Source organism: Jaculus jaculus, chromosome 4 (genome assembly GCF_020740685.1).
Source record: "Jaculus jaculus isolate mJacJac1 chromosome 4, mJacJac1.mat.Y.cur, whole genome shotgun sequence".
NCBI classification, from domain to species: Eukaryota; Metazoa; Chordata; class Mammalia; order Rodentia; family Dipodidae; genus Jaculus; species Jaculus jaculus.
Genome location: NC_059105.1, coordinates 48,605,201 through 48,618,296, shown reverse-complemented (window position 1 = coordinate 48,618,296; position 13,096 = coordinate 48,605,201). Strand labels below are relative to the sequence as shown.

General features: G+C 43.6%; 1 protein-coding gene across 5 annotated transcripts in view; it reads left to right on the top strand.

The window, feature by feature from the left end:
* Positions 1 to 13,096, top strand: part of Myo1b (myosin IB) — a 183,387-nt gene that overhangs the window by 32,546 nt on the left and 137,745 nt on the right. For 4 of the 5 annotated variants that reach the window (XM_045147061.1, XM_045147060.1, XM_045147058.1 and 1 more), the window contains exon 2: positions 4,493 to 4,636. In XM_045147061.1, the coding sequence (XP_045002996.1) occupies positions 4,502 to 4,636 (135 nt within the window). In that variant the 5' untranslated portion in view covers positions 4,493 to 4,501. The remainder of the gene's footprint in view (positions 1 to 4,492; positions 4,637 to 13,096) is intronic. The other variant, XM_045147057.1, reaches the window with a different exon arrangement.

Genomic DNA, 13,096 nt, shown 5'->3' with positions numbered 1-13,096 from the left:
CTGCGCGGATGCGCCCCGCCGGAGGACTCAGCTGTCAGTCGTAAACGTGCACCGACGTTTCCCCTCCTATTGCACTGAGTGCCTGCCGGGTGCAGGATGCTGTGCGCTGGGCATCTGCGGAAATAAGGGATGAATAAGGCAAGGCCTGACACTGAAAAGTTGATTTTGCTAACAGACGTTATACAAGGAGGTTGATGAGTGGAACTGGAGTCAGTTGAAGGCCTTGTAGCTACTGCCTATGATGTATATTTGTAATGACATTATAATAGAGGTGTTTTAAATATCCTTTTTTCATTTAGTTTTTCTGCACATTTTTTTTGACTTTGCACAATAGGAGGAAAATGATGACATCAAAATAGAAGAGAGACTAGTTGGAAGGAAGAAGGGAGTCAGCGGAGAGGGGATTAGGGGGGAGAGGGAGGGCTGAGGGAGGGGATTATGATCGTGGCATATTGTCTAGATTTCTGAAGGTTGTCAATAAAAAGTTAAAAAGAATCATCTTGCCAGTCCAAGGTGGGACGTTCCTATGCCCTGCATCCCACACCTCATGCCTTAACTCAGATAGTCCATGCCTGGTAGTGTAACTTACAACATTCCACTTCCCGGCACCAGTTTCTTTCATTAGGTAAGATGCTTTCTGTTGCAAGTAACAGAAAAACCAACTTAATGTGCCTCAACAATAGCAAGAAATGATGGGCTTACATCACTGAAAACTCTAGAGTGGGGGGGCAGGGCTTTAAGCACAGTTTGCTCTAGAGGCTTGTGATGTCATTCAGACTCCATCACCAGTGGTTCTCAGTCATTTCCCCGCGCTGTTTCCTCCTGGGACTAGCCTTCATGAAAACAGAGATGGCTGCAGTCATTCCAAGTGTCACGTCGGCAAGCCACTCACTCCATCCAGAAGTACAACGAACCTTTGTACTAAATCTTCTCAGCCAGAAGTTTCAAGTTCTGGCACATTCTCAGCCTTGAATCAGTTTCAGTGTCTGGGAGATGGCTGGGGATGTGTTGATTGATTTAATGTAGATTACATGCTAATTCCTGGAGCACAGGGTAGAAATGCTTGCTTGAAACAACTGGGTTTCCATAGGGGCTCTTAGGAATGGAGATCATGCACACATACTGTACATGCATTTAAAAAATATATTATTTTAATTTGAGAGAGAGAGAGGGAGAGAGAGAAGGAGAAGCTGATAGAATGGACATGTCAGGGCCTCCAACCACTGCAAATGAACTCCAGATGCATGTACCGGGTTGTGCTTCTGGCTTATGTGGGTACTGGGGAATCGAACCTGGGTACTTAGGCTTTGCATCTTAACCACTAAACCATACCTCCAGCCCCCTACACACTTTTTTGTTTGCTAATACACATCCATGCTGTGTGTGCATGGCCATTCTTCCCTATAGCCCCATGTGAATTCCTAGAGTTTATGAAAATGTTGAGTTAGTAAGTGCTCCTGAAATTTGTTCCCTTAGTTAGGCATAGCTCTGCAAGAGAAGGAAAAATACTGGTTTCTTTTTGTGGAACAAATATACAAAATTGTTTCGTTGACCTTTCTCAGGGAACTAAACTTAGGCTGGAGTTGGGGGGGGGGGTCTTAATATAAGTCACAACATGGAAAGTGAAATTCCACTCATAGGAAGATGTGGTGGTTTGAATGTTAACTGTCCTCCATAGACTTAGGTATTTGAACTTAACCACACGTGGTGGGGCTGCTCTGGAAGGTCATGGAAGCTCTAGGAGGTGAGCCTTGCTGGAGGAAGTGTGTCACCAGGGGGTGAACCTTGAGGTGTTACAGCCCAGTTCCACTTACTTGCTCTCTTATTTCCTCCCTGTCTGTGTGAGGATGTGATTCCAAGTAGCTTCCTACGTCTGCCGCTCTCGCCTATGAAGCTTCTTGAAACTAAGCTGCGGTAAACCCTGTCTTTCCCTAAGCTGCTTCTGGTCCAGTGTTTAGTCCCAGCAATGAGTAAGTGACTATAGAAAAGATATGGAAATAGCCCCTTATCGTTTCCTGTAGTGTCCTAATTTTCCCTTGGGAATGAGAGCAGCTGTCAAGATGTCATCTTCCTGAACACCCAGAGGCGAAAGAGACAAAAGAACTGTGCTTGAATAACTAAATGAATCTTGCTAATTGTATTTTCAGTTTGGTCTCTTTTATTATATCTTATTTTGTAATAATTGTATCTTGATCCCCCCCCCTTTTATCAGTTTGCTGTAACTCAGCATTTATTTTACCTCCTTCAGGTTATGAAGTTCAAGTAGAATGTAAGAACTAGACCCCACGTAAGCTTTCCCAAGACGAGGTGGAAGAGACGGTGAAGCAGGTTTATTTACTGGCGCAGAGTGGCTGCGTAATTACTGCTGCCGCAGGGCTTGTGTTGTCCTTGAGCACCTGCCTCTGTAAATAGACTGTGTACAGAAATCCGAAGCAGAGTTCCCATTCAGCCGCTTTGCTCAATTTAAATTACTGGTTTGAGGTGACTATTTTTGAAACCCTTCTCAGGTTGACTTCCCTCCTAATCCCCAAGCCTTCTTCTCTCATCTGCCAAATGACATGTAATGCATTGAGACTAGAGTGCTTTTGGCATTGCAGGAGTCTGAGAACTTGAAATTTGGTTTCAATGTTAATTGGTTGTGACAAAGCTTGAGCACTCCAGTCCTACTCCTGTGCATGTCTTTCCAGGGATGTTGGCAATGTTCCAGCTGCCTCCCTGGCCTCTGCTCCCTCCCCAGAAAGGAGGATTATGTTCAGAATCAGGGCCTGGGCTACTTCAGAAGGCCTGAAACCATTCTCTGGGCTACCATTGTTAGGTGACTTCACCGGTGGTTGTCATGAAATTTAAAAAGCATGTATCAACAATGAATTACTGTTTTTATTTCTTTTGAGTGTTAAATACTTCCTTATTTGGAGACTCTTATTCATCAGGGGAAGACTTGGTTCCATCTTACCCCCCCCCCTTTTTGGTTTTCTGGAGCCAACATTGCTTTTTGATAGGCTCAGACATAAAAGACACGTTAGCAGGGTCATATACATTGTTAGTAGTTAATAATAATGAGTTACCTAATTACTAGCCCTTACCACTGCTCTTCAAAACATTCCAACTGAATAGTTTCTTTTGTTGCTAAGAAGTCTTGATATTTTACAGACAATTTGAGAATATTTATCTGAATTGCTAAAGCTTAAGCAGAAATACTTTATGTGATATAGTATGTCTGGGTGACTCCTTAATGGAAAGAATCGCCTGTACTTTCTGCTAAGTGCCAGGGACACGTATGCGTGCACTTATTAGCAGTGTTCTAACTATTACTTGGTATTATTAATATCCTGAAGGTACTTAGAACTGGCTTCTGCGCTGGAAACGTTTAGAGGGAGTGACCCAGTGAACTTAGCTTTACATCCTGGTCATAGAAGTGACTTGAACATATATACTCACATAATACGCACCTTATGCACTCTGCTATGTTTGATATTTGAAAAGGCTTTAGTCCTCTTTTTTTTTTCCTGTTTAGTCCACTTGATAGCATTCAGATTGGGACGTGGATTTAGCATTCCTCTGTGGGTGGCACCCCACACATCACTGTAGAGGCTAGAATGCTGCTGTTATAGAGTATTGCCCATAGAGCCAAAGGAAAACACATATTTTTTTGTTGCAGACATTGTATAATAAATTGATTTTGCTTAGGATGGCGTGTCAGTAAAAGATAAGAATATGGAAGTTCTCTTGTTAGGTTACAGTGTGGAGGTAGCCTCTGTTTGCCAGCACGTATGCTCCTTATAGATCTGTTTTGCGCGCCTGGGCTGCATTCATGGTGTCCCCACAGCTGGTGCTTTAAGTGGTGAGAGGTTCTTTAGAGGCACATATAAGTAGTCTTACTTGCAGGTAATTTCTCCATCTCTGTGAGCTTCAGTTTTCTCTTCTTAAAACAGAGATAAAAATGCCTACCATGTAGAGTTATTGAGAGGATTAAGTTAACCGGTGCATGTGAACTTCTTTGCATGGTGTCTAGCATGTGACCAATAGGTGCCAACTGCATCATTTTAGAAACATTATTTCTTGGGACACTGTATTGTGACTCTGTGTCAGATCGCTGGACATGTCTTCTTGGAGGGAGCAAGCTCATATGGGTTCCAATCCCACCATGTGCCAGGGCTAGAGGAAGGGGTGGTTTGGAGTTAGAATGCTGTTTTGCTGGAGTTTAGCCAGTTTGGGTTGGTGAGAGAAGGTGATAAAAAGAAGAAAACAGGGCCTTTGGCTTCTTAGCCGCTCTTTCTGTGGAAGCGCTTTGCCTGAGAGGGTGGACTGGGAGGAGGGTTCATTTTTGGCAGCAGGTTGACCTGGGGCAACTACAGCCTGGCAGCCACTTGGGACTTAGGTTGTGGGGAGGGACATGATGGCAAGGTAGGCAAAGGCCATTTTTCCAGTCTTGCAAAGAACTGCCCTGGACAGTTTTGCTTACTAAATTGTCTTTTCTTCCCTGTCTCTCCAGCAGAAGACCATGGCCAAGATGGAGGTGAAGTCCTCCCTCCTGGACAACATGATTGGGGTGGGCGACATGGTTCTTTTGGAGCCGCTCAACGAGGAGTCCTTCATCAACAACCTGAAGAAGCGCTTTGATCATAATGAAATCTATGTGAGTGTGCGCAGAGGTCTCCGTAGTGAGAGCTGCCTTTTCTACCTCAGACTTCTGTTTTTCCTCTGTTCTTAGGAGCCCAGAGATATTTGCTTACCCTTGCCCCCACCAGAAAGTTTTGAATGTTGGCTGGTTTGGCACAGGAATAGTATTGGTGAGAGTCAAGTGAGTGTTTCACAAAGGTGTTTTATGCATCAGCGGTGTGAAAAATATTACTTGTGAGTTGGGGACATACTAGATAAAGCAAGGCCATGTTTCACTTTGTTCCTTTCTGAGGAGCAGTTCCATTGGCACTTTGAAACCCACAGACACCTTCTTGGATGCCTTCATGAGATTATTAAAATCCCATGATTCAGAAGCTACCCATTAAAATGCAAAGCAATGAATTAGCAAAAGCAAAAGTGACCCTTTTTGGCATTTATTATTAGTAGAGACTAGAGTAAATCGCTAGAAAAGCCTATACTTGGTTCATGGAGATTAGGAAAATCATGTTCTATAAAAGTATAAGGGCACATATACGAGTGCAATCCTGTCAAAATACACAATAATAAAAAACCTTATTTTAAAGATCTTCAGAAAGGACTTTAGAAAGTTAAAACATAAGTTATAATGTGTTAATAGTTAATCTTTCAGGGGTTTTCATAAAATACTTGTATTTGTGTATAAAGGTGTGTGCTTAACTGTTGAATTGGGGCACTGATTCCTGTTCTAGGAGCTGAGAAAGAACAGGATAGATTGGATAGAGGTAGTCTTAATAGATTTTTGCTTTTTCTAAGGTCTCTTTGCCTTTTTTTTTTTTTTTTTTTTCGAGGTAGGGTTTCACTCTAGCCCAGGCTAACCTGGAATTCACTCTGTAGTCTCAGGGTGGCCTCAAACTCACAGCGATCCTGATACTCCTTCCTACCTTTGCCTCCCAAGTGCTGGGATTAAAGGCGTGCACCACCACACCTGGCCATTTTCTTGTCTCTCAGTATAAAGAGGAATTACAAATATTTTAAAGTAGAGATAGTAAGGTGATACAGGTAGGAGCTGCTTTAAACAAGTTTTATTATTTCCTGTCACACACAGTTTTCCTTTCCATGTGGCTACCCATCTTAGTCCATTTGACTTGCTGTAATAACATACCATAAATTTTGTAGCTCATAAACAGCAAGAATTTATTTGTCACAATTCTGGGAAGTTCAAGATGAAGAGCCTAGCAGATTTCAGTGTCCAGTGAGAGCCTGCTTTCTGCATCACAGGTGATCACCCTGTCCTCACCTGTGGGAGAGGGAAGCACTGTGGAGCCTTAGGGCACTAATCACATTCCTGTGGGCTCCACCCTCTGACCTGATCACCTCCTAAAGCCATCACATAGGTGATGAAGTTTTGGCATGTCCTTTTTAGGAAAGACCATAGCACTGAGCACATGTTTAAGGACATGTTTGGGGAATGTATTTCTTCATGCAATAAATCATTGTCTGGAGGTTGAACCTTCTATCTTCCTTGATCGTATTGTAGGAGGTCGGGGAAAGTTGGCAGTACTATGACCTGTGTGGATCCTGCTTTGATGACTGGATGCTAAGCCGAGAAGTAGTGGCAGTTGAGCTATTTAGAATGCTGGTCCAAATGGAAAAGGTCGTGAACGCTGGTGCAGAGCAGGGAAGTGGCCTTGTGTGGCTTGGCAGTGAGGCCTGGCGTCACCTTCCCTGCCGGCATGGCTGTACTGCTTTCAGGTGGGAAAGCCTGGCCGCTGTGCCGCTTTAATGGAAAGTGAGGTGATACCAAGTGAAAGGCAGTCTTGACCCACTGGTCTCTGAGATGCAGATAGGGGGATCAGTTATATTGTAACTAACGGTGGTGATCATTTTTCATTTTGGCTCTAAGAAGCACAACTCACTTTCAGACGAATTGAAAATAGATGGAGAAAAGAACATTGTGTGCATTTGAATACCTGATTTGTTGTGGCCACTTTTAAAAAAAAAAATCCTCTTTCTAACAAAATGCCAAGTGTTAACATTCATGAGTCTTTAGCAGACAAAATGTCTGGGTTTCAGTCCTACGTAATTTTATTTTCTAACCCACTTTTGGAATGCCCTTTCTGATTATAAAACAAGGAAAATTGATTTTAGCTTTCATGTATTGATATCACTTCATGTTTTCCATGATACTTGAGAGTTTCTATTTCTATGAGATGTGTGCCTTCCTTCTCTAATTGTTATGTTAGATGGCAAGGCATTCCATACTTTAGGCAGAAAAAAAGCATATTATAAAGTAATGTGTATAATATGATTCTATTTTTTAAAATGGAGTTGGATTTATGTGTGTGTACACAGAGGAAAGTGTGTTACCTTGTTCGATGGGGTACGAAGGTGCTATCAGGACAGGGGAAGGATTATGCTTTGATCTCTATACCGAAGGACTTAAGTCAAGCATATATTGCTTTTGTATTTAAAATAAAAACCCGGGGCTGGAGAGATGGCTTAGCAGTTAAGTGCTTGCCTGTGAAGCCTGAGGACCCCGGTTCGAGGCTCAACTCCCCAAGACCCACGTTAGCCAGATGCATGAGGGGGCACACGCATCTGGAATTCGTTTGCAGTGGCTGGAGGCCCTGGCGCGCCCATTCTCTCTCCTTCTTTCTATCTGCCTCTTTCTCTGTCTGTCGCTCTCAAATAAATAAATAAAAATATTAAAAAAAAAAACCCGGCATGATAGATTTTTCACGCTCCCCAGTCCCAAATACCATGTATCTTACCCTTAGGAAATCTATTTTTGGCTCTTATTTTGATTATCCTCCCACTTTGCTTCTCTTCATGGGTTGATACAAAATCGTTTAGCCTGGCACTGAAGTCTAGTTGCTAATATACACAAACTCTTAATGTTTTGTGTTTCACTGTGGCTTTCAATTCTTCCTCAGAAAATGAAGATGCAGTTAAAAGAAAAGCTTTGTCCTTTCGCTTTGTGTGACCACCTGCAATGATCCTTCACGCGACTGAGGGCCAGAAAGATGGCTCCTTGAAGCACTTGTTTTGCAAAGCTTGTGGGGCTTGGGTTCAACCGCCCAGTACCCATGTAAAACTGGCTGCAGAGAGCCACATGTGTGGCATGTGTGTGCCTTCCTCCCGTGTACACTCACACAAAAAATAGGTTTTTAAAGCAAGGTTTGATTGACAAGGGGGCAGTGAGCCGAGTAGAGTTGGCCTGTATTTTTAAATTCTAGGTGTGGTCCTAGCCTGCGTGGTCTCCTGCGTGTGGCAGCCATAGGTCAGAGAGCTCTGTTCTGCCAGCCCTCATGCCTCGAGCTGTGACTCCCCTTTTATTTATTTGTTTATTCAGTTATCGTTTGGTCTTTCAAGGTAGGGTCTTGCTTTCTTGTGCAGGCTGACCTGGAACTCATTGTGTACTGTCAGGCTGGCCTCGAACTCACAACGATCCACCTACCTCTGCTTCCCAAGTGCTGGAATTAAAGGCATGTGCCACACAAATATCAAGAAATAACAATGAGTCTCCAGCCTCACTGAGCTCTCATGAGGGGTTGCTTTGCCGTGGATGTGAGCTATCACCGCGAGAGCAGCACAACCCAAGGGCTCTCTGCCTGTTGCCAACAGACTCATATGGGAGACTCCCTGTGACCCTGTCCTGGTAAACCTGAAGCCACGGGAGCACCAGCCCGTTGGGATGTAGTCAGTGTCTGGTTGCATTAGAATGTGTTCTCAGAAAGTAGCAATCACTTGGTCCAGCCTGGTTTAAACAGTACCAGGAGATGATTCAGCTCCAAGAGTCCAGCAGCAGTCAGCTTTCACCAGTGTTTTGACTCTGGCTCACTGCTGGCACCAAGGACTGTGTTTCATGCTGCTTGTGTGCCTTGCATCCATAGCTGTCACTTACTGCCCAGGCTGCTAGTGGCAGAGCAGCTGCAGGGCTCTGGGCGTTACTCACTATTCTCGAAGTCCAGGAGGAAAAGAATGCTAGCATCCTGAGTCAGAGTCTCCAGTCAGAGTCACAGACACCTCTCAGTCCACCGACTCCTTCTCCTAGCTCATCTCCGATCTTCCTCCAGCTCCCAACCAGACCGCCCGAAGCTGTCCATTGACTGTGGCCAGGCAACAGCGACGAGTTGAGTGGCTTAACAAAAGTTGTCCACCCGCAGGATTGGGTTTGTCTTAGCATTGTCCAAAGATTACAGTGAAATATATGTCAGCATATATTCTTAGGCAGAGGAAAAGAACACATGTCAGGGAGGCCACTTACTGCAAAACCTCGCAGGTTTGGTGGGGAATTGAATAATGGGGTGGCCTTGCTGATGGTATCATGCTGAGGGATGTGCTCCGTGGGAAACAGTTGCTGTGAGTTTAAGGCTCTAAGTGTACCCGAAGCACACTTCCCCGGCTCCGCTACTGGGAGCTTCCAATGGCAGAAAAGGGTAATGGGGTTTTCAGGCACCTGAAGCCAGTTGAAGTCTGATACGGGGAGGCTTATCTTGTTTGCTTCCTTTAAGTAATTCAGAGTTTTATTGATCTGTAACACACATGGATTTCTTTTAACGTAGCGTATTCCTTGCAGCCCTTTGAGAAAGAAAATGCGTTTTCCAAAAAAAAAAAAAAGAAAAAAAAGCCGGGCGTGGTGGCGCACGCCTTTAATCCCAGCACTCGGGAGGCAGAGGTAGGAGGATCGCCATGAGTTCGAGGCCACCCTGAGACTCCATAGTGAATTCCAGGTCAGCCTGGGCTACAGTGAGACCCTACCTTCAAAAATCAAAAAAAAAAAAAAAAAAAAAAAGAAAATGCGTTTTCCATGAATATCTTTTGAGGTGAGTTAACACGCTTGTTTAAATAGGACTGCGCTGGGCTGGCGTGTCTGTCTGTATAGCTGAGGTCATTCCAGCCTGCCTTTGCCACCAGGGTTTTGGGCTTGTGGGTTGGGAGATAAGGAAGATCAGGCCAGACGAGCTAGGGAATGAGCTGGAGACCAATTGCTTTTGTTGCTGACTTTTGTCCGGGTGCATTTCCAGTTGGGACCAGCTGCAGGTATTCCTATTAGTCAAGCAGGTGCAGAGTGGAGGCCATACTGGGACATGTTGATTGCGACATTCCCAAGTGCTTGCGTTCGTGTGTGTTTCTGTCTTTAGTCAGACCTCTTCCCGGCCTCCCCACCCCTGCCTACTGGCTGTCTTTCAGAGGTGGCAGAATTTCACATGGACTTTGTTGTGATGTGGGGTGCTTCAGAGCGGAGGTGCAGCCAGACATGTTCTGTTTTTAGGGTGACTGGTCAGGACTGTGGTTCTGTTCAGGACAGGAAAGCTACAATTTAGGTAAGAACCAGGCTCAGGGCAAATTTGGAAAGTAAAGAACCAAGGAGTCTGTCCTCTGACAGCAAGTATTTTTGGTACCTACCAATAAATTTAGTTTGTTTTCTATCTGAATTGTTAGGTTGAGAAACATCCCAATATAGAGGTCTGAATTAGTCCAATTTTAAGCTGTTTTGTTGGTCTGTGTATGTGGTGTGCATAGGCATTTTATGTGCATATGTGAACACATGGGTGTGTGCTCACGCATGTGTGTATTAGTGTGCGTGCAGGGAGGCCAAAGGTTGATGTTGGGTGCCTGCCTTTGATTTTTTTTTTTTTTTTTTGAGATAGTGTCTCTTAGGGAACCTAAAGCTCACCGATACAGCTAGACTGACTAGTCTGTGAGCCGTAAGGATCCTCTTGTCTCCACCGCCTCGGTGCTGGGATTAAATGCGCATGCCCCCATGCCTGGCATCTTACATGGCTGCTAGGGATCCAGCCTTAGGTGTTCATGTTTGTGCAACAACCACTTTATGCATTGAGCCATTTCCTCAGCCCCTCAGTTTTAAGATCTTGGTGTTATATAATTATATTTGTTAAAATGACTGCTTGAAGTCTAGTAAAAGTTGACTTAATTTTTAAAAGACAAACACCAAGAGTAGAATCCCTATAAGGATGGGATCAGGCACTTTTATGAGAGATATTCTTGAGTATTGCATATTTGATTTAAATATCACAAGCTAGTGAAAAGAGTACTGGTTTACATTTGTACATGTATTTGAAATTCAAAAACATTTTTCATTTATATACGTAAGAGTCTCGACCATATGGTATAACATATATATTCCTGGGAATATTTATGTTTGGTTTAAATGATTTGTCTCCTATAAAACAAATTGCCACAAACTTTAGTGACTTATAATAACATGCATTTGTCTTTATCACACTGTTTCCGTGGGTCAGGAATCTGAGAGTGGAGTATACTGCTCAGGTCGTACAGGCTGGAATGAAAGTATAAAAGTGTTTGCCAAGGCTTCAGTCTCCTGAGACTTGGACCTTTTCCAAGTCTGTGGGATTGTTAGTAGAAATCAGGGCAGGAGTTCAGAGTCTAATGGAATATTATTCTTGCTACCTAACTCTTCTCCAGCTTTCCTCATTTTAAACTTTCCTTTAAAAAGTCTGAAAAAATAAATTTATAAAGGTAGCATGTTTCTTTAAAGCATTTCCAATAGTCTAGCACTTGTCATCTGAGAAATGTAGCTGTCTTACATCAGTACCTACTGGAAGCTACAGTGCTTACTAGAGTGGGGTGTAGGGTCCAGATTCTGCTCGTTTAGCCAAGGACCACTTTTCTTGTTCTAGAGGTGGAAACAAGAGGAGGCTCCCTTTCTGTGGAGATCCCCGATCCAGCAAGGTTTGAGGTGAGCAAGAATAATTTTCCATGTCCCCTTTGGTTGCACTTAGGCCAGTCAGGAAGGGGAAGGAGGAAGGCTCACCAGACCTGCTCCTGTGGGGTGCCTTGGCTGCACTGTGTGGGAGCAGGTTACCAGTGGTGGGATGACCTTCTCAGCTCAAGGAAAAGGTGGATCATGAAGGCAGACTTGGAGAACAAACCTTGTGTGCTTTCAGAATTGTGGCAGTGATATTTGGAATCCAGACACATCACTAGAAGGTTAGATGAAGCTAGCGCAAACAGTAAGTCATGATTTGAGGAAAGTGTATTGTGTCTCATTTCTGAGCACAGTCTAGCCCTTGCCTTTTATACGATGTTTATAAAGTTTAAGAAAAAGCATATAAAGTCCTAAGTTGTGAGTTTCAAAGCTTACATAAAACCTTTGGTGATTGGAAAAAAAAAAAAACCCTCTTTTTAGTTGATACACATTTATCTATTATCTGCTAATCTCAAGACAGTTTTTCACGTTGTAAGCCCTGTGTCATTCTTGAAATACTTGTCTATAATTTAAGATGGGACATCAGAACAGAAGTGGCTTTTATTGGAAGCAGTATGCACCTAGGAGTAAAGTTCAGAGTCTCAGGAAACTGTTGTCTGGGAACGTCCCCAAAACTCCTTAAGAGGCTGCTCTCTCACTGGTGAGACAGTGTAAGTGAACAGTGAACATTTATTACTGTGTGACTGGTCCGGGGCACTGTTTTAAGCACTTTATATGTTTTAGTTCTTTTAATTCTTATGGAGGTCTGTGTGCTTTACCTTTTCCAATTATCTTCATTCTACATACAAGTCAATGGGCTAAGGACTGCCAAGTGACCATCCTGAGTAGCAGGTGGAGGTGGGATTTATACCCAAGAAATGCGACTCCAGAGTTTATGTTCTTAGTGACAATCCTACTTACCTTACAGTTTGCTATGAACATCAAACATACCTCTAATATAGAAGCCTGTTCCATTTTAAAAAATAATAATAATTAAGTGTATTACTAAAGAACATGTGGGCTCTGGAGCAAGGCTGTCTCAAAACAACTTGGGTAAGTGACAACCAATATTCTCACACTCAATAGTGCAGGGACATGAACTCATGTCTGTTCAGATCTGTTCAGTTCTCAAGTCATAGGTGATGGGTCCTCAAAAGTCAAAGCAATGTGACAGAAGATGCCTGACTCCCCTGCCCACCCCCGAAGGATAGGACAGTGTCGGCCATCCATCATATTAACTGGAGGGTATATGGCCCTTTACTTTTATGAGTTGTGATACAAAGTATGGAAGGAAGAGGAAGACACTTAGCCTGGGGGATACATGGCTGGGTTGTGGTACTTCCCACTTTGAGTCTTCATCTGATACCTGCACACAGTAGGAGTGGAATGAATACATTGTAAGGAGCCAAGACTGTCGGAAAACTAGGGGAAGCCAGACTGAGTTTTCTTTCTTTCAAGTTTTAGACTTTAAGATTTCTCTTTCAGTGCATTGTCTTAGTCCATTTTCTGTTGCTATAACAGAAGATTCTTGGCTGGGTGTTTTATCAGAGTAAGAGATTTATTTGGCTCATGAATCTGGTCACTGGTGGATCCAGACAGCGTGGCTCTGTTATCCTGGTGAGGGTCTCCTGACTGCACCATAACATGGTGGAAAAACAGCAGGAAAGATGTGCATGCCACAGTGATCGCATGGTGAGACAGGAAGCCAGAAAGACTCATGGATGGGGTTGCTCTTTTTATAGCAACCCTCTCAAGGGAACTGAA